Source organism: Chiloscyllium plagiosum, chromosome 42, assembly GCF_004010195.1.
Source record: "Chiloscyllium plagiosum isolate BGI_BamShark_2017 chromosome 42, ASM401019v2, whole genome shotgun sequence".
In the NCBI taxonomy this organism is placed as follows: domain Eukaryota; kingdom Metazoa; phylum Chordata; class Chondrichthyes; order Orectolobiformes; family Hemiscylliidae; genus Chiloscyllium; species Chiloscyllium plagiosum.
The window spans coordinates 9631413-9652076 of record NC_057751.1 but is presented as its reverse complement, the minus strand read 5'-3'; the positions used below and the strand labels follow the sequence as shown (position 1 = coordinate 9652076).

The 20664-nt window shown below is 42.5% G+C and overlaps 3 protein-coding genes across 4 annotated transcripts in view; 1 reads left to right on the top strand and 2 right to left on the bottom strand.

The window, feature by feature from the left end:
• Positions 1-749: 749 nt before the first annotated feature.
• Positions 750-6792, bottom strand: tmem127 (transmembrane protein 127). The gene is made up of 3 exons (XM_043681335.1): positions 6378-6792; positions 4644-4808; positions 750-3120 (listed from the first exon to the last, which is right to left on the bottom strand). Exons 1-3 carry the CDS (start codon positions 6616-6618, stop codon positions 2813-2815), a joined length of 714 nt encoding a protein of 237 aa, XP_043537270.1. The 5' UTR covers positions 6619-6792; the 3' UTR covers positions 750-2812.
• A 101-nt stretch (positions 6793-6893) lies between these two features.
• On the top strand, positions 6894-14596 carry ciao1 (cytosolic iron-sulfur assembly component 1). Its single transcript, XM_043681334.1, has 7 exons — positions 6894-7086; positions 7192-7340; positions 9484-9595; positions 12377-12465; positions 12656-12857; positions 13502-13589; positions 14118-14596. The coding sequence occupies exons 1-7, from the start codon at positions 6948-6950 to the stop codon at positions 14350-14352; spliced, it is 1014 nt and encodes a 337-aa protein (XP_043537269.1). The 5' UTR covers positions 6894-6947; the 3' UTR covers positions 14353-14596.
• Positions 14597-16791: 2195 nt separating this feature from the next.
• Positions 16792-20664, bottom strand: part of snrnp200 (small nuclear ribonucleoprotein 200 (U5)) — a 47208-nt gene continuing 43335 nt past the window's right edge. The window contains exons 38-45 of one of the 2 annotated variants that reach the window (XM_043681313.1): positions 20181-20345; positions 19849-19970; positions 19611-19754; positions 19309-19485; positions 18688-18848; positions 18098-18179; positions 17909-18001; positions 16792-17343 (exon numbers count right to left, since the gene is read on the bottom strand). In XM_043681313.1, coding sequence (XP_043537248.1) covers positions 17194-17343; positions 17909-18001; positions 18098-18179; positions 18688-18848; positions 19309-19485; positions 19611-19754; positions 19849-19970; positions 20181-20345 — 1094 coding nt within the window. In that variant the 3' untranslated portion in view covers positions 16792-17193. Of the gene's footprint in view, positions 17344-17908; positions 18002-18097; positions 18180-18687; positions 18849-19229; positions 19486-19610; positions 19755-19848; positions 19971-20180; positions 20346-20664 lie in introns of those variants that run through there. The other variant, XM_043681315.1, reaches the window with a different exon arrangement.

Genomic DNA, 20664 nt, shown 5'->3' with positions numbered 1-20664 from the left:
TATGCAGGTTCGGTGGATTGCCTATACTAAATTGCCTGTCGTGTTAGGTGCATTAGTCAGCGGAAATGTAGAAAAATAAGGGAATGGGTCTGTGTGGACTTGTTGGACTGAAGGGCCTGTTTCCACATTTATAGGGATTCTGTGCTTGAGGAAGGTGTGAAAAAATGGGCTTTTGTTTACAGATGTGTGCTCCCATTTACTTTTGTTGTTTCCACTGGTGTTATATGGGTTGCAATTCCATATAGGGACACACCTCGAGCACCTCCATTGTGTGGTACCAACTAGGGGTAAGAAAGCATTTTTAATATTTCAAATCTGGTGACTTTTCTTTTGAACTCCTTTCATGACCCTTCAGTATTTTTGGAAAAAAACCCAAATTCTGTCAGAGAAATAGCTGTTTCATTTTTTTTTAAAAAGATTTAAAATGTGCCTGATAATCATCAACACATACTAACAATAGAAACCAAATTGACAAATTTTATGGAGGCTGTTTCTTGTATCCAATTTATGTCCAAGCCAACATTTGCAAATTCCTTAAAGTGTGCAGACACATGTCTTTCTACCAGCAGATGAAACATGTGCCAGAACAGACACAGAGATCATTTTGCCAAACTGGACCAGAAAATGGTTATGGGGCTAGGAAATCACAAGCTAAATTATGAAAAGAGGCTTGTGAATTACTGCAACAAATTAAGTATTGCTTTGGATGTTGATCATACATAGGGATATTTACAAAAATGTGACTCATCCAGCTTGTAATTCAATATTTATTAAAAGTCATTAGTGGCACAGACATGTACTACTAACAACTCATTCCTACTGCATTGATTCAGCAAACAGCACGCAAAAGATTTGGCACCAATTCTATACATTTTATTGATTGCTGTCAGTCAGACCTGGTTGTAATGGAGAAGATTAAGCCCACTTGTTCTGAGATTGTTGGGAATAACATTGTGGATTCCTGTAAAATTGGTGGGATATTTACAAATTACACAACAGCTGGTTGTTACTTGAGAAAAGTAACAGTTGGTTAGGGGAATGCTGAATGATCTTGATTTGACCAGAAGTAGGATATTTTGCTATTTGTTGCATCCAATTTAACTTCCAATATTGTTCTTCTTAGTCCAGTTTCACAACTTCCATCATTTTAAAGTGCATTCATGTTCAAGATACAAAGCTAGTAAGACACTATACTAAGTGACAAATGAAGGTCCACAAGTAATTAGCCAGCCTGGGTGTGAATCATTCTGCAACACGTGTGTGTATTTGTGGTTGACAATCTTGTTTAATTTACATCACTTACCACAAAGGCATGCCTGAAAAATAACAACAGGTGGGGCTGTTGTATTTCTGGTTAAGCAGGTCATCCTGTCTCTCAAACTAAGAGAGATAGATTTCAAGGAAGTGAAAGTGCTCCCTTGCCTTATAACACAACTGCCTTGTGGATCCAAAGAAAAATCTTTTGTCGAAAGTTAAGGTATCCCAGAAGAGATGCAAATGATGATTTTAAAAACAATGATTTAACTAGCGATGATGGGTGCAATATCTCTGGGGAAAATATATGCTTTGTGCTTTTAATTGGTATAACATAAAAATACCCAATTTAACCTAATCCTTAATTGATGTTTGCCAATGTTTGAAAACTCTAAGTGTGAAGAATGCAATTGTCTCTCAATGGGCAAGTCTGGGATTTCTGTGATCAACTATCCTCCCGTTGAAAAGCTCCCTGTGATAGATTTTTGCTTCCGTGCATTTAAACAATTGTGACATTTTGCCAAACCACGTCATGAGGCAGAATTTAACAATATTTAAAAATCCACACTCGAAATTTGTTGTGTTCTCCTTATTCTAAAAGCTAATAACAGTATTCTTTGGGATCTGATTTAGTGCTTTTTCCTCCTCTTCCCATATGATAATTGGGACAGGGAACAGAAACTTCAAACAAAACAACTGAACAAACTAAAACAAAACTAATCCCAGTTGGTCACTTCACAGGCCTGCCAAATTCATAATGTGAACTGTACATTTCCCTACCTCACTCAGAAGATTTCTCAAAGGCTCCCTTATTCTCTGTGTTAAGTATTCCTCGTTCAGATATTTCCTTGTTTTACATAAGTGAAGTTGTAAATATGCAAGTGTTTAATACGAAGGTGCAAACAAGCAGTAGCTCACTTTCAGACTAAGAAATCAGAGACAGTATCCTTTTGACTGCGGCGTCTTGCAATAGTCATTCAATTGTGGGCAAAAAATTTTCAAATCCTTTTACAAGAACATGGACATGTTTCAGAATCAAATTGTTTTGGAAGTATTAAGTATTCAAAACAATAATAACAAAAGCACATAATTGTAGTTTATTTAAAGCACGAAAAGATTTGAAGTCTATAAAATGTTGAACGTCACAAGTGATCAAATACAGCCTTCCGAAGTTAAAAAGGTACTGCCTCTTTAACAAGTATGATCACTGTTGAGAAGTCAACTCCAACTCACTCAAAAAAGGTCTCATCACCTCTGAACAGCACAAAAACATTCACAGGGGCTTATGGCTCAGTGGTAGTATCCCTACCTCTGGGCCAGAATACCCAGGTTCTTGTCTCACCAATCCTAGAAATGCATCATAACATGTCTGAACAAGTTGATTCACTGAAAATAAAACCAATGTTTTAGTAGCTGAGATGATCACAGCTTTAGGCCTCCGAGCTGGAAGGACAATGAGAAGTTGGAGTGAAGTGCTCGAGGTTGAGAATTCCACTGAACAACTTTGAACAGTCAAGTGAAGTGAAGTTGGAGAAAAGAAAATTATGTGTCCTGAAATTCAGGGGGTGTAGGCAGGGGGAGGTTGAAACTGGTTGACAATTTCATATTCCACTGGATATGGTTCATTCTCTTCCATTTCTGACAGCAGTTCCAGTGCTTGTTCCTCTTCCTCAGTTGGGTAGTGTCGGAGAAGGTTAGCAGCTGTTGCCAAGATGGATGCTCCCCCAGCTCCTGCCACCAAGTAAAAGCTAACAGCAAAGGTGACGTAGACACGGGAACCATGATACTTTTTGTGTTGCTGCTGAAGAGCGAGGATCAATTCCGAGGCCCAGTAGCAGAATCCAATCACTGTAGCACATTGCAGAACTGTAGGTAATTAAAAAAAAAACGGTGACTGGAGCAAGGATCGGGGGTGCTTGCACAAAATTCTAATAACTTTCAAGTGTCAACTCCTCCTTATCAACGAGTTTATAACATGCAGTTTGCTGCCAAGATTCCAAACAGAATTGGAAAATTATGCCAGGGGAATGGCATTCCAAGCAGAGACAATTTAGTGAACCAATCAGCAGCAAACATGGGAAACAACTGGTGTCTAAATCAAAGATAGCTAGCTTTGCAAACAAAGCCATTGTTCACTCCAAAACATGTGAGGGAGGGAGGAAGAGTGTATGGGGGGGTGGAAAGAGGTGGAGTGGAGTATACATGAGTCAGGAAAGGTAATGATGTGTATCAACTGAGTTTGTACATGCAGGAAGACGCACACTCATGATTGGTGGTTGGAAGGGCTCAAGGGATGGAGTGAGGATGTCACAGCAAACTTGTGTACAAGTGGAACAGGGCTGTAATAAACAGAGGTTCACAGCGAGGGAGACTCATGGCCACTATTTTCTCCTCTTGAAATTTATAACCACAAAGCAGGTTGCAAGAGCACAAGCTCAAAGGCAACCTGCTCCTGGTGCCCACTTTTCTCCCAAATCCATTTAAGTTCGCTGGGAAAATGTATCAATCGGGCCAAGCGTTTTGGTTGGTGTTTGTTTCCAACTCAACCAAATCAAATTCCCACTCCCTTCCCTGAGGAATGAGGTTTGGGTCCAGTGGCCTATCTCAAATTTGTTTCCAACCCCAAAAGGAAAAGATCTGCTGTTGGACACATTTCAATGCCCATTTTAAATTACTCATTAGAATTGCAGTTTCTGGTTTGGGATTTTCCAGAAATTTGTGTTTAGTATTGCGCCAAATGTCATCTTTTGCAAATGGGTGACAAACATATCCAGTTCCCAAATCGTTACCCCTTATGAAAATATGGGACAATTCTGCACAAAACAGTGGGAGTGGCAAAACAATTGTGATTAATTAGTTCTATATATGGAACACAGAGGACCTTTTCTAAATAATTAATTCATGGGGCATTGGCATTCTCTAGCTGGGCCAGCATTTATTCCCGATCCCTAATGGCCCAGATGATACGAACAGCAATTTTCCATCAGCATGTTTGGATGAAGAGTCACTGGACATGAACTCTGCTTTCTCGCCACAGATGCTCCCAGACAAACCACCAATTTGTTTCTGTTTCAGTTCTCTAGCATTGCCAGTTTTGTTTCATTTTTTCAAAGTTCTAAACATGTAGTCAAAAGAAAAATAAATAACAACTATGATAACATGAGGGGTCTCCTCATGCGCTTCAACAGCAGCACTGAAGAAAGAAGTCAATGAGTCCTTCTGCACTTCATGTTGATGCTGCATGTTCTGATTCCCTAACTAAAAAATGTCTTCCTTTTGAGATGTATTCATCATTTCAAAAGTGACTTGCATAATGGTGTTTTAAGTACTCAAAACAAAGCCAAATTAATCTACCATGTTTAAAAATATCTAGTTTCACTTGGTCGCACCTGTGAGAATATGAGCAAAGGCATATCTGCGAGTAATCTTCAACGCTGGATGTTTTGGTCCAAACACGTCAAGAAGAAAAGCAGACAAACTGCAAAGAATCCCCAGGAAACAAAAGGCACCAATGACCCGCAGCAGGAGCACAGTCTGAGGATTCATACAATAATCTGTGGAAACAAGAAATGAGTATCAGACTGCTTCACATCGTAAATCAACAACCAGATTAAATAGAATTCATCACAGAAGCAACTCGAATAATGACTTAGAATTAACTTTTCACCAGACAATAACTTTCCACTTACTCCTACTCAATGTTTAAAATTTGAAAGGTCTTCCCTCTTATGAAAACATTTGTGTTATAAAAGGAATTCCATATCAGCACTTCTGAGAAAGGGTCACGAGAGCTGAAATGTGAACCCTGATTTCGCTCAACAGGTGCAGCTCAAGCTGAGTTTTTCCAGCAATTTGTATTTTTTTTAAGATTGCCAACAGCATGGAAACAGGCCCTTTGGCACAACCTCTGAAGAGTAACCCACCAAGACTCATTTCCCTCTGACTAATGCACCTTACACTATGGGCAATTTAGCTCAGTCAATTCACCTAACCTGCACATCTTTGGACTGTGGGAGGAAACCAGAGCACGCACAGGAAACCCACGCAGACTTGGGGCGAATGTGCAAACTCCACACAGACAGTCACCCGAGGCTGGAATCAAACCTGGGACCCTGGCGCTATGAGGCAGTGCTAACCACTGAGCCACTGTGCCGCCCATGCTTACTTGAAATCACAAGCTGAGTTTCATGTCAGCTGTGACTTTTTTGGAAGGATTTTTGTCTCTAAGTCACAGATTATTGGCTGAAGTCCACTCTTGGATTCACAACCAAAATTCACATTCCATTGATGGATTGAGTGTTTGTACTCAGACATGGCCCCTTTTAAACCCCAATAAGCCTCTCTCAGGTGGAAGCAAGATATTCCAAAGCACAATTTTGAACAAGTAGTAGTGATCACGAGAGTTCTGACCAATCCCAGGTTCGGTTTCATTCCTGAAGAAGGGCCTGTGCCCGAAACGTCGAATCTCCTGTTCCCTGGATGCTGCCTGACCTGCTGTGCTGTTCCAGCAATAAAGTTTCAACTTTGATCTCCAGCATCTGCAGACCTCACTTTCTCCTCCTGGTTCGGTTTCACCCTCGGGTGACTGTTTGCGTGGAGTTGGTACTTTCCTCCCAGTGTCTGCATAAGTTTCCTCCAGAATCCGCCACAATTCCGAGATGTGCAGGTGAGGTGGATGAACCATGGAAAATGCAGGGGACGGGTGGCATCTGGGTTGGGGCGCTCTTCGCAACAGCGGTGTGGACTCGTTGCGCCAAGTGACCTGCTTTCACACTATATGGATTCGGTGAAGTCCTTAATAAACTCAAAGAAACGGATGTCAGATGCATGATCTGTTCCTGGGACCTTGCTGCCTGCGCTTCCTGGTTTGGGACATACTGTCGTTGGAAATTGCGCGATTTTTCTCAGTATCATAAAGAGGCAACAAGTCCCAACATGGACAGGCTATTTCACAGTGGGAGGGAGGACAGTGAATAACTGAGATGTCCAACATCCAGACACAAAGAGGAAGCACTATCTGCATTCCTGCCCTCGCAGACGATACCGAAACGACGCCTCAGCAACGCCCTCTCCTCTGGGTTTCCTCCTACGCCCACTAAACCCCACCTTCCCACTTCCATTACCTTCCAGCAGGGCCGAGTCCAGGCGTCCCAGAACATCCGCGACCCCGAGCTCCTGCCGGGGGCACATGCCCCCGTGCGCGCGCAGCCAAGCTGGTTCCGCCAACGCCGTGCACAGCGCAGTCACCGAGAGCGCGCCCGGCACCGCCGATGCCAAGCTCCGCTCCGTTTGCTTCGGGAGAGCTCCCCCAGCGCCAGGACGCCGGCGCGATCCTGCCAGACCGGCTCCCGCGTGTCCATACATTCTCCTTCCCGGCCCGGGCCGCCGCGAGAAAGCGACTGATCACCGAAACCCCGACAGAGGTAACCGACGACAACACTAATTTACAAGAGAGGAGCCATCAGCTGCGTATCCGCTTCCGATCGACCCAGCCGAAACTAACACCGGATGTGATGTCCGAGGAGTTCACACCCGCCCTCAACGCATCCCGGTGATTGGTGACATCTGCTCTTGATGGACGGAACTGTTCGCGAATAGGAACTCGACTCTGGCGAGTCCTCCAACCAATCCGGAGCAGGAGTGGCTGTGGGGGCTGGCGCATCTGTCGAGGGCAGGTCAGCCGCGCGCCCGGGATGAAACGGCGGTTGGCGCTCGAGGCGCGTTTCTCGGCGCACCCGGACTCCCGGGCCTGGTATGTGGCCTGGAGCCCGAGCGGGACGCTGCTCGCTTCGTGTGGAGGCGACCGGGCAGTGCGGATTTGGGCCAGAGAAGGTGCGAACGGCTTCCCCGTCGATCGGCCGGGGCGGGTTGTACGGGGCCTGGACGTCGACATTTCATTCTCCTGACTTATTTCTGTTTCTTCCCCCCCACCCCCAGGGTCTTCCTGGCTGTGCAAGTGCCTCCTGGAAGATGGGCACCAGCGGACCGTGCGGAAGGTCTCCTGGTCGCCGTGCGGTACCTACCTTGCTTCGGTCAGCTTCGACGCCACCACCTGCATCTGGAGGAAGAAGGAGGCCGTGTTTGAGGTAGCGCACCCCGAGCTCCTGCTGTGACACTAATGGCTGGCAGTGTGCCCCTTCCCCACTTCATGGAGGTGGAGACTGTTTTCAGTAGCCGTCTCTCTTTTTTCTCCCGCCGTGAACATCGAGATGACCCTCGAAGTGGAGGTGGGAGAGGATGTACCCTCTTCGGGCAGACCTGCAGAGCCCACAAATTCAGAGAAGCCAAGGAAAGGTTGGCCTTCTGTCCGAAGCGGGGATGTTCTGCTCGGGTTGTGTCGAGGGAGACGTGCACTGCCAGTTGGAGGCAGGCCAGAGAAGGTTCACTCGTTTGGGTATGGAAGGACTTAGCGAGGTGATGTTGTGGAGGTTGAAATATAGAAGAATGAGAGGTGACCCTGCTGAAACGTGATACATTCCTAGGGTTATTGACAGGGTAAGTCGTTGAGAGGTTGATTCACCTTGTGGAGCAGTCAAAGTCTGGAGTGCATAATCTCAGACTGTAGGATGGTCCACTTAAGACAGATGTGGAGGAAACTTTTCTCCCAAAATATAATGAATCGCTGAAATTCTTTACCGCAGAGGACTGGCAAGGCTGGGTTATTAAGGATATTTAAGGATGAGATCGACAGATTTTTAATCACTGAGAGAATTGAGAGTTATGATCAGCCAAGTCACTGGGCTGAATAGCCTACTTCTGCTTCTGTGTGTGATGGTCTGATTTAAATAACATGGAATACAAAGAGAACTGATCGTTTTGAGACAAAGTTGGTTTGTAGGTAGGAGACAGAGGGTTGCTTTTAGGATTGGAGGTCTGTGACCACCTGTGTGCTGCGAACATGGGTCCTGGGTCTGCTGCTTTCTGTAATTTGCATAAATGATTTGGATGTGAACATAGGTGGTATGCATATTACATATGAACATGTTCACATGTTGGATGTGAACATAAGTTTGCATATTACACCTCAGAATACAACAGAACTATGATAACTTGGGCTGAGGAGTGGCAGATGAAGTTTAACTTAGATAAACATGAGATGTGACATTTTGGTAAGGCAAATCAGGGCAGAATTTATACACTTAATGGGAAAGTCCTGAGGTGTATTGCTAAACAAAGAAACCTTGTAGAGCAGGAGTGTTACGACATGGGTTAAACCCTCCTGCTTAATTTAAACCAGCAACACAGAAAAGATTCATCCTGTGCAGTAATCTATGAAAATTCGAGAGGCCAAGAACTATTTAAATTCACTATTAACAATTTTATTTCTTAAAGTCTAACAGAATAATTAACGAACAACTATTTACAGCTCCTTCCTCGAACCAATCTTTTACCTTCCCTTCGATAATACTAGTCCGATAAACCACCCCCAATTAAGGTTTTACCAAAGAATCAAGTTTTCAAAACCAGCCAGCTGTCAAATCTTCTATTTGGATCTTCCTGTGTCTTTTCTTCTTAGGGATTATGCTTCACAGGTTGCTGCTTGATAAAGGTACCTTTTAAGAGAGCTATTCTCTGGGCAGCTGCAGATGTCATTGGCTTAGCTGTTCTCCTCTCAACTGTTCAATTTTCCCTGGTCTTACACCCCCAGAGCATCAGATTCTGTCATCAGCTTTTAAAAGATCTGTGTCCATCTTGTACAATTCTTATCACTCCAGAAGACACCAATGAGTTTAGCACCCAATTAATCCTGTCGCTGTTACTGCATTATTGCCCCTTCTTCCCCAAGCTTGATTCCTCATAACTTGCTGTCCTCCCTACTCTTTCTCTTCTCCCTTAGCTCTCCTCCCTCCCGTACCTTCCTCATGTCAGCCTCCCTGCACGCTTCATCTTCCCTCTCTCCTGCCCCATCTCCATCTGCCCTCCAGCACACACTCTGTCTCTTTCTCAATACCAGCCCCTTGCATCTCTCTCCAACCCTTCACTTCCTCCAGAAAACTGCCAAGAGCATTGTATTATTATAGTCTGAATCTTTCTGTTGAGAGAATGTTTTCAAAAATAATATGATGACATTTCTGGCAGCAATTTTATAGATGATTTGAATCTCAGGTAAGATTAAAATATGTTAGATAAATGTGTTAGTTACATTGGTGCTCCTGTGACCTGATCGAAGCAGTAAATTTGGTATAAGTTGAGTGTTAAGATTCTCAGGTTTGGTGTTTGTTTTCATAGCTTTTGACAACACTGGAAGGACACGAGAATGAAGTGAAATCTGTGGCCTGGGCTCCATCTGGCAGTCTTCTTGCAACATGCAGCCGGGATAAAAGTGTATGGGTTTGGGAAGGTGAGAACATACTTTGTGAATTTAGCGTCTTTGAAAATGCCATTTTGCAAAGCACCTGAGACATGTCTGAAAGGGTGGGAAAAGCAGAAACTCCATTATACTTAAGTAGCTGGATATGCGCTTGAAGTTCTGACTTTCATAAGCTTGAACTCAGCTTGTACAAACATAATGGGCCAAATAGCCTCCTTTGTGTTTTAAATTTGCGTAATTCAATGGGATAAGCCTTGGCAGTCGAGTGTTGAAAGTCACCAAATATATTGGCAATGTGGATAAAAGGTATATTTTGTTATTTATTCTATCATGTTAAGGCTCAACCACAGTAGGTATCTGCCTACTAAGGATTGCACATTTATATACCAAAAAAGCATCCATCAATCAGATAGGTTTTTATGCAAATTAATGGTTTTATAGTTACCTATGTTGCTGAGATGGTTTACAATTGCATATTTTATTAACTCGAATTAAATTCAACTGGCTCTCATGATCCTAATCCATTCCCTATCAATTCTGACTGTAATGATGTCACATCTGTGCTGTCAACTCCTTCAAAGATCGTGTGTCGTCTGAAGGATGACAACATGGACAAGATTTAATAAGATATGTAGATGGGAGCTAAGTGTTGCAAAGAGTCATAGAGATGTACAGCATGGAAACAGACCCTTCGGTCCAACCCATCCATGCCGACCAGATATCCCAACCAATCTAGTCCCATCTGCCAGCACCCAGCACATATCCCTCCAAACACTTCCTATTCATATACCCATCCAAATGCCTCTTAAATGTTGCAATTGTACCAGCCTCCACCACTTCCTCTGGCAGCTCATTCCATACACGTACCACCCTCTGACTGAAAAAGTTGCCCCTTAAATCTCTTTTATATCTTTCCCCTCGCACCCTAAAACTATGCCCTCTAGTTCTGGACTCCCCCACTGGTTAGCACTGCTGCCTCACAGCGCCAGAGACCCAGGTTCAATTCCCGCCTCAGGCGACTGACTGTGTGGAGTTTGCACGTTCTCCCCGTGTCTGCGTGGGTTTCCTCCGGGTGCTCCGGTTTCCTCCCACAGTCCAAAGATGTGCAGGGCCAGGTGAATTGGCTATACTAAATTGCCCGTAGTGTTAGGTAAGGGGTAAATGTAGGGGTATGGGTGGGTTTCGCTTCGGCGGGTCGGTGTGGACTTGTTGGGCCGAAGGGCCTGTTTCCACACTGTAATATAATCTACAATCTACCCCGGGAGAAAAAAACTGTGTCCATTTATCCTATCCAGGCCCCTCATGATTTTAAAAACCACTATAAGGTCAACCCCCAGCCTCCAACGCTCCAGGGAAAACAGCCCCAGCTTGTTCAGCCTCTCCCGAGAGCTCAAATTCTCCAACCCCCGGCAATATCCTTGTAGATCTTTTCTGAACCCTTTCAAGTTTCACAACATCTAATCTAATCTAATCAAACATCTTTCCGATAGGAAGGAGACCAGAATTGCACGCAATATTCCAACAGTGGCCTAACCGATGTCCTGTACAGCCACAACATGACCTCCCAACTCCTGTACTCAATACTCTGACCGATAAAAGAAAGCATACCAAACGCCTTGTTCACTATTCCTACCTACCTGCGACTCCACTTTCAAGGAGCTATGAACCTGCACTCCAAGGTCCCTTTTTTTTTAGCAACACTCCCTAGTACCTTACCATTAAGTGTATAAGTCCTGCTGAGATTGCTTTCCCAAAATGCAGCACCTCACATTTATCTGAATTAAACTCCATCTGCCACTTCTCAGCCCATTGGCCCATCTGGTCAAGATCCTGTTGTAATCTGAGGTAACCCTCTTCGCTGTCCACTACACCTCCAATTTTGGTGTCATCTGCAAACTTACTAACTGTATCTCTTATTCTCGCATCCAAATCATTTATGTAAATGACAAAAAAGTGGAGGACACAGCACCGATCCTTGTGGCACTCCACTGGTAACAGGCCTCTAGTCTGAAAAACAACCCTCCACCACCATCCTCTGTCTTCTACCTTTGAGCCAGTTCTGTATCCAAATGGCTAGTTCTCCCTTTATTCCATGAGATCGAACCTTGCTAATCAGTCTCCCATGGGGAACCTTGTCGAATGCCTTACTGAAGTCCATATAGATCACATCTACTGCTCTGCCCTCATCAATCTTCTTTGTTACTTCTTCAAAAAACTCAATCAAGTTTGTGAGACATGATTTCCCATGCACTAAGCCATGTTGACTATCCCTAATCAGTCCTTGCCTTTCCAAATACATGAACATCCTGTCCCTCAGGATTCCCTCTATCAACTGGGCACAATAAACATTGAGTGGATGCAAGGATCAAAAAATGACACTTGAATCAGATCATCTTGGAGCTGGAACCAGGACATGATTTCCATCTAGAGCACAGTGTAAATATGTAACTTCCCCTTTGCTCCAAAACATGCGGACATGGCAGAAGTTGATTTATGACGAGATTCAGTTTGAGATACTGAGGAATGAAGATCTAACTGGTTTAATGCATTCAGGTACCAATCAGCCATCAAATGATGCAATGGACACCATTATCAGTTACTGGTCATACTTCATCGTGCAGGTCTCATTTTGAATAGTTAATTTCCACATCAATAATAAAGCAAAATGCCATGTATGTTTTGTAAACTGCAGGCCTGTCGCAGACTCAACTGTCTGAAATTAGTAGTGCATGCTGCTAAGGGATTACAGTTCAGTTCATTGAGTAAGGACTGTATGAAAAACTGTTCATAGCATTCTCATTTGCTTTTTAGTGGATGAAGATGATGATTATGAGTGTGTGAGTGTACTGAATGCTCATACTCAGGATGTCAAACATGTCATCTGGCACCCAAATGGAGAGGTAAGAGTTCTCAAGAACCACATGGTTTACATTCCTCACTGCTGTTCTTAATTGTTTGCAGTATCTGTGTCTTTTGATTTAGATTAGATATATTGTCTTATGAGCCAGATACGGTGTACCTTTTCAATGATGCAATGTAGTAAAGACTGTACAACTAACTGTTAATGTGTATTTCTCAATTCAACACTAGTTCCTGGCTTCTGGAAGCTATGATAACAGCATTAAACTATACAAGGAGGAAGATGATGACTGGGTCTGTGTTGACACTCTTGAAGGTCATGAGTCTACAGTTTGGAGCATTGCATTTGATAAAACTGGAGAGCATTTGGTATCTTGCAGTGATGACAAAACTGTTAAAATTTGGAAAGCATACAAGCCTGGCAATGAACAAGGTAAAGTGACTGAACGGAGCATTGTACTATTCTTTTGGGGCTTTGTCAGTAAACTGGTTAATTAGGAACATGGTTAGTTAGTGGAGATGGATAACAGGTGGTGGGGGAAAGAAACCATTTCAGTTGTCTGTAATGACACTTGTTCATGGGGAAATAAATGAACCTGACACCGAATATACTGGTGGATACTCAAATCCTTTGTGCTGCGAGCTCCCATTTTATTTGTGACATTCCATTCCACTGCTGCTTGGGTGGAGGACTGGGCTCGGCTGCTTCAGTTGCCATGGCTTCTGGCCCAGAATTTTCATCAGAACCCCCCCCCCCAAGCCATGTAGGAAATTTGTTCTGTGATCTCTGTTGGATGTGAAGTTTGTGATTTGCATTAGGGTTAGCAGAGAAGATTCCACTCATCTGGTTCTGCCTCAAGTAATGTGGTCACAAATGAGATGACATTTGAGTCAGTATTCAAGATGTCCAGAAAATTATGCAGCACTATCAAAAAGGGATTATTCCTGAAAAATGTTTGTATCATTGGTAAAATAAGTGCTTCTTTTTTTTTACTGTTAATCTTCAAAATTGAAACACTGCAACATTTTGTGCGATGGGAGTTGTCTCAATTTGACATGATTATCTTTTTGGTGCAGGTGTGATATGCAGTGGATCAGATCTGTCTTGGAAAAGTGTCTGCACCCTATCTGGGTTCCACAGTCGTCCTATCTATGACATCTCCTGGTGAGTTCAAAGTCATTATTCTGTCAGTAACCTTTTTAAAAGGCAAGTTCCCCATTTGAAATGTTTTTATGATTGTCACATCAACACCACTCTCATTCTGCCTGGTGTGAGGGAACAGGATAGTTGGAACCAGTTGGCCCAACATCTCTCTTGTGGATCTCAAATAGAAATAATCATGGGATTCTTCAATTTCCAAAGCCCTGTAACTTTCAACCTCTCCAGTTTCAAATATATTTATCCAGTTTTAAACATTGAACCTGTTGCTTCCAGATTCTCACTTGCTGCCACTCAATTTAACATAAACAATTTGTTTACTCTTTCATTTGGAAGACAATTAAAATCACTTTTGAGTGTAAGTATATTAAGGCTTGTTCACAACTGGTAGACAACTGTTCTCTTGATTAATTACCACAGTGATATGAGTTTATTCATATTAACTCTATTAAAACTCTTGATGTTGAACATCCTCCTTGGGTCAGATCAAAATGTCTGTCCAGCAATGTGTTTACTTAGTCTCATTTCTTTCAGGTGTCACATGACTGATGCGATAGCAACTGCATGTGGTGATGATGCAATCAGGATATTTGAGAAGGACCCTGGTTCGGACCCACACCAACCCACCTTTTCATTAATGGCCCACATTGCAAAAGCACACACTCAGGATGTCAATTGTGTGGCTTGGAACCCCAAGCAAGCTGGCTTGTTAGCTTCCTGCAGTGATGATGGGGACATTGCTATCTGGATATACGAGTTTGAAGATTAATGCAAGCATGCAATCACGTGAAAATGTTACATATCCGTAACAAATGCATTGTATAGGCACTGTCTAGTCTGGAATTAATCACCATGACTACATCATTTACCCATTTTCACATTTGCACTAGTTATGTTTCCACTCAATGGTCATGTTCTGTCTTTATCTAATCTGTCGAGAGCTTAACAATTTAACATTAACAATTTGTTTACTCTTTCATTTGGAAGACAATTAAAATCACTTTTGAGTGTAAGTGTATTTAGGCTTGTACACAACTGGTAGACAACTGTTGCATATTGTGAATAGATTCTTCAGATGTACACCTGTGATTTGATACAATTTCTGCACATTTGAGTGGCAGATTTGTCAAGCTTTTATAAATGGGGAAGAATACTTTTCAACTGCACTGGTCAAAGAAGCAGCAGTAGTACTGGGCTTCCTCAAAGCCTTCCCTCGTGTAAGTCTGTACTCCAGCCCAATATACCGCCAAGTTCAGACATATTACAAATCTGCAATTTGTTGTTGTGCTTTCTTCACTATCCTATCGACCTGCCAGTCCACTTTCAAGGAGCTATGAACTTGCACTCCAAGGTCTCTTTGTACAGCAACGCTGCTGAGGACCTTACCATTAAGTGTATAAGTCTTGCTAAGATTTGCTTTCCCAAAGTGCAGCACCTCGCATTTATCTGAATTAAACTCCACCTGTTCACATCCAAATCATTTACAAATATCACAAAATGTAGTGAACCCAGCACCAATCTTTGTGGCACTCCACTGCTCACAGGCCTCCAGTCTGAAAAACAACCCTCCACCACCACCCGCTGTGTCTTCTACCTTCAAGCCAGTTGTGTAGCCAAATGGCTAGTTCTCAGTGCTCCATGAGATCTAACCTTGCTAACCAGTCTCCCATGGGGAATCTCATCGAACACCCCACTGAGGTCCATATAAATTATACCCACCACTCTGCACTCATCAATCCTCTTTGTTACTCTTCAAAAAGCTCAATCAATCAATCGAGTTTGTGAGACATTATTTCCCAAACACACAGCCATGTTGATTATCCCTAAATCAATCCTTGCCTTTCCAAATACATGTAAATCCTGTCCCTCAGGATTCCCTCCCAACAACTTATCCAACACTGACGTCAGGCTCATTATCATGTGATTAAAAGAAGCTTAATGTCCATGACAATGATCAGCAACTCAGTCACGGTTTGCCATTCAGTGTCAAAGGAAAACAGACATGGGCTGGCAATTTTGTCACCTCAATGTTTTATCAAAGTCCAGGACTTGAAGCACAAACAACCCAACTTGACCTCATTGTGAAGTTAATACGAAGGAGCTGCTGGCGGGTCTCAGGGACATGGCTTTGGACCGAGATGATTAGATTTCAATCTGCACACCCATTTTGTGCTCGTTATGACACAAAGGAGCAGAGTTATTACCTACTGAAGATTCTGAATCTGATATTGCTTTCAGGTTCAGGGCTGTCACTTGCACTTAAGTGCAATCCTCTTGCTCATGCTTGGATCATGGATTTGAAGAAAAAAAAATTCAGGTTGCAAGTGCTGCTCAGAGAAGCCAAATTGAGTGGTATCATGCATGCTTACTCTGTGTCCATGTAAATCAAAACAGGTTGACAATTCCTGTAATGTGGTAAAAACAATGACTGCAGATGCTGGAAACCAGATTCTGGATCAGTGGTGCTGGAAGAGCACAGCGATTCAGGCAGCATCTGACGAGCAGCAAAATCGACGTTTCGGGCAAAAGCCCTTCATCAGAAATAAAGGCAGAGAGCCTGAAGCGTGGAGAGATAAGCTAGAGGAGGGTGGGGGTGGGGAGAAAGTAGCATAGAGGACAATAGGTGAGTGGGGGAGGAGATGAAGGTGATAGGTCAGGGAGGAGAGGGTGGAGTGCATAGGTGGAAATGGTTAGAAAGGCCTACTCTTGTTTGTCTTCCTATTTTGAATCTATCTTCTCAAAATGGCATTTGATGAGAGAGCAAATGTTCACTTTAAGTTTGAGTTGGTAGATGTTCATTCACTAGTGACATGAATGGATCTGTGGTTAAATCACATATTAGTCAGGTAAAACTTTGATGGATGTGGAAGGCTCGAATTCCTGTTATGTGCCTGTTAACTTTAAGTAGGGTTTCTACATTACATATGACCTTCTAGGCTAAGAGAGGACAAAGACTATTGAGCCATTCCATTGTGTCTGATGTTTTGAAATTGAAATGGACACTTTTTGAAACCAAGTTACGAATTGTCTCCATGTGTTGCTCACGTGAGATTCAGTCAGTCAATCTCTAAACTCAACAATGTCTAACAGACTGACCAAAATAATGTTGATCTTTCTCATGGAAACGGATACAATGGAGCACAAACACTTGAAAAGGATGTGTGTGGTAACTATCACATGAAACACTTGCAGTTGAAACAGAAACCAGTTGATTTAAAATTAAACATTTATTAGGGCCAACCTTTCATCACAATGAATAGGGTACAAAGCTGTCACAACTCACCAGACAAAACTTAATAAAACTGTACATTAGCAAAGACTTTCTAGGGGATTAAAAGAAAAAGCAGGCAGCAAAAACTTGGTCCAAATGCAATTCTTAAAACGTATAACAAATTACTGCAGCCCTACATTCAAAATTTGTGTTCTGAACTGTAGACCCTGAACCAAAGTATTAAGCAATGTTGCTGTTGAAGGAAGATGGTATGTAGTCACTGCAAAACAAAAACCTTTATTTTTAGGTAAATCTTTGCAGAAACAGTATGTAGCCAAGTCTCAGTCATGGATGATCTTCAGAGCAGTTTTTACAACGTCATGAACTGCAAGTGGATGTTTAGTCAGAGTCACTTTCACCTTCACTGTCAGCTTCCTTGACATCAATATTGAATTTGTACTCCTGATCACAGCCCATATACGCATCACTCATGAAATACAGCGTGTAATGTTGGGTACTTGGAGCTGGTGCAAGAAAATCAAGTTTTACCTAAAATACACAAGTACAACGTATGAGAATACCTTCAGGTGACCAGATTCGACCTTCTCACATATTTCTGTTTCATGTAATTTACTGGTGTCCCCATGTATACAGAAATGGCTCATGGTTAACATGGTAAATCAGCATTTTGCAAATCTTTAGCCATGTTGCTCTAATACAAATGGGTTAATGGAGCAGCTCTGTGCTTAGGCATTCCATATGGTCTCCCAGGGAATCTGGCTTTCAAACAAATTACCTTGAAATTACATGAACAAGAGGAACCGATCACTGCTCTTTCAGTGCAACAACTGAGACCTGCCTTTATCCCAGATCCCTCAATCGTGTAATTAGCTGAAATTTTTCTAACATGCACAATTGAGCTTTGAACTTGTTGCACCTTGGATAGGAATGTTTCCTCATTTTAATATAGGCCCTTAATCCAAGGGACAGTTGACAATGCCTTCCAAATCCAATCAAAGTAAAATACACTGTCGTGTCAGCTATCTTGTAGCTCAAGTCACCCCAAATGTGATTAAAGAGTGGATAACCTTCCTTCCCAAGTGTTGACACTCACCTTTGCCTTCTGCTGTAAGGTCAGTCTTTTGATGGATATCAGGCTGTTCGTCTTGGGGTCTCCAACCACCACCCACCAACCTTCCTCCCGTTTCTGAAGGAGACATAACAGAAATTTGAGAGAAAATTTCAGGATCCTAGAAATCCTGAGATGCTGAGAAACAAATTCCATACTGCAGCTTGGACTCACCTGAGGGAATAAGGGTGCAATGACAGGTCCAGTCACCTCCTCCTCACGCTCCAACTGTACCATCACTACGACTGAGGAGCCACTGAACAAAATAACATTATTTAAGATAAGTAACTGAAAGTTTTATAACTTTTCCATTCTATGTGATTTATTTAATTAGTTGGGGATACTTAACTATCCAATATCCTGTGACTCTATAAAATGAAGGTGCCTTTAAATAAAGTATAGCTTGCTTGTGACTTTACATCCATCGAACTACATGAGACCCAGCTTCCAGTATCCTCTCTGAATAACTATCCATATGAGAGATTTAGTTTAAATCTTTGGTTCTGCAACTTGTTTTACTAGGAAATAAAAACATAACCCTCATCTCTCGAGCCATCAGTAACTTGCAGTTTCCAAACAACTGAAAAAGTTCAGTGCTTGACATTTATCCTTGTCATCATCAAGTCCAGTGAAAAATATGGGACAAATATCAACTTTTACTTTAACCTCTACAGCTGGGCTGGATTTAAATTGATATCCCACCTGATGGGACACAGTCTTTGTTGATTACTCATCCAAGGTCATTTTCCATTAATGACACTTACCTCTTGATATTTTCCCTGTCAATCACCTCATAGGAAAGCTCAATGTTGGGATACCGGTTACAGAACCGGGCAACATCCATCATCTGTGCATCAGAGAGTTGCAGCAGTGCATTGCGTTCATCATCCTCCATTTCCATGATGTCAAAGATACTGTCAGTCCCCTGGAAGAAAATTACATTATGTTACCAAATTCAGACCTGCAACTCAAGTCAGCTCTCAATTAGGTTTTTCTAATACAGCAACAAGTAAGTTGCTGACAGATTTCACAATCAGAGAAATAAAGACTTAGGAAAAAATTATGTTATAGGTTTAAAGCATTACTGAATCACTCATTTCACCATCTGACCTTCAATCTCCATGCAATGAAGTCAATCCAACTCCACTAATGTTTTGATTGCCAAGAGACCAATAAGAAAAAGGAAGCTGTCCGTATTGAACATTTACTCTGTTGTCACAGTCATCCTCGTCCTACATTTGTTGCATAAATAAAAGTGTAAGCCTAACTACGTCTTCAAACTATCCACACACTGCTCGATGCCTGCCTTTTATTTTATCCGGCCAATTTATGTGTGTTGCCAAGTTCCACACGTATCTGGTTGTCATAACATCCAGCATCCTCACCCTGTCAGTACAGCGTTTGACATGTTCAGAAGTGAAATGTGGAAGCTGCTTCAAATATGAGTCCTTGGACCACATCGCCTGGGTCACCATCTGGGCAAGTTCCATTGCGGCCAGAGCTGGGCTGAGCCAGCCATTACTGGACAGCACATCCACACAAGCTTGGATTAAACGAATTGCCTGTTAGGAAATGAAATATTGCAGGTCACCAACCTTTATTAAGGCTCCTGGGTTGAGCACAACAATTGAATCTTATGTGCATGTCATAACATTTGAATACTTGAACTTTTAGTTTCGCTTCTCACCTTACTGAGGATCTCTTCTGTGTCGGACTGTAGTTCGGCGCTCAGTTGCATACGGGAAAGGTGTGCCTGAAGGAGCAAGTTTGTCTTCACGTGAGGGTCATTGAATTTTGGGTTGTTAAGCTTGTGAGGGACCTTCTGATACAACTGTAAAAGCAAGAAACAGAAACAGACTTAAAGTGACACAAATGGGACCAATAATTCACACAACGTTATGTGCTCACTTCTCATACGTACTGACCTGTCGCAGCAGGTTATCTTCATGGTGCCTAATGGGAATATTTTCATACTCTGCGGCGTTGGAGATGATCTCAATCAGACCTCGGATCTTCGTTTTGGCATTCAGTGACATACTAAACAGCTCTGAAATCAAAAACACCAAACTCTAATTCTAACAAAGTCAGTGACATACTCATGTTCTGAACAAACCTTTTCACAGCAATGAGTTATGATACAGGAGCTCCCCACTCGAGTACAAGAGTTTGCACAACAGACTCAGCTGACAAATCATGAAAGACAAGTGATTGCGAGATTGCATAATACACCCCATCTCCATGACATTGCAGCACTCACCAATTGTGGTGTAATTGATATAGTAGTAAGCTGCAATCATTCCAAGATTCAATGGTGCCACATCCATCTCATCCTCAATGCTGATGCACTTGGATTGTTCTAAGTCATTCAGAGTATTTTCTACCAACTGTGAAAGATGATCTGAAAGATGTCTGTGGGACACACCTGCATAGAAAATTGGATACCATTATTAGATGAACTAGACTGTCCCAGCAAAAGTCTTCACCTCCTAGCCTAGCCTAAACTGGCAAAGTGGAGCATATTCAGATGAACACTGCCATTAAATATTCTTTAAATATCATCTAAGCAAATTGCCTAAAATACAGGCACCTCAGCAAACATATTGCCAGCTCAATTAAGGGAATGTATTTGCCCTTTGAGATGGTGGGATTGCAAGTTTGAATCAAAGGCACATAAACTTTTATTTCATGGTTACGGACATAAGCTTTGCCATTCTCACCCCATGGCAGTCAGGAGCCCCCCT

What these genes read in the sequence shown, in the direction of transcription:
- tmem127 (XM_043681335.1), bottom strand. Translation starts at nt 6,618, where the DNA reads ATGTATGGACACGCGGGAGCCGGTCTGGCAGGATCGCGCCGGCGTCCT. An exon ending in GGACTCGGCCCTGCTGGAAG is followed by an intron (nt 4,809 to 6,377) that starts GTAATGGAAGTG and finishes TTGTTTCCACAG; the next exon opens with ATTATTGTATGAATCCTCAG. An exon ending in CTTTGCTCATATTCTCACAG is followed by an intron (nt 3,121 to 4,643) that starts GTGCGACCAAGT and finishes AATTACCTACAG; the next exon opens with TTCTGCAATGTGCTACAGTG.
- ciao1 (XM_043681334.1), top strand. Translation starts at nt 6,948, where the DNA reads ATGAAACGGCGGTTGGCGCTCGAGGCGCGTTTCTCGGCGCACCCGGAC. An exon ending in TCTGGCACCCAAATGGAGAG is followed by an intron (nt 12,466 to 12,655) that starts GTAAGAGTTCTC and finishes ATTCAACACTAG; the next exon opens with TTCCTGGCTTCTGGAAGCTA. An exon ending in CCTATCTATGACATCTCCTG is followed by an intron (nt 13,590 to 14,117) that starts GTGAGTTCAAAG and finishes CATTTCTTTCAG; the next exon opens with GTGTCACATGACTGATGCGA.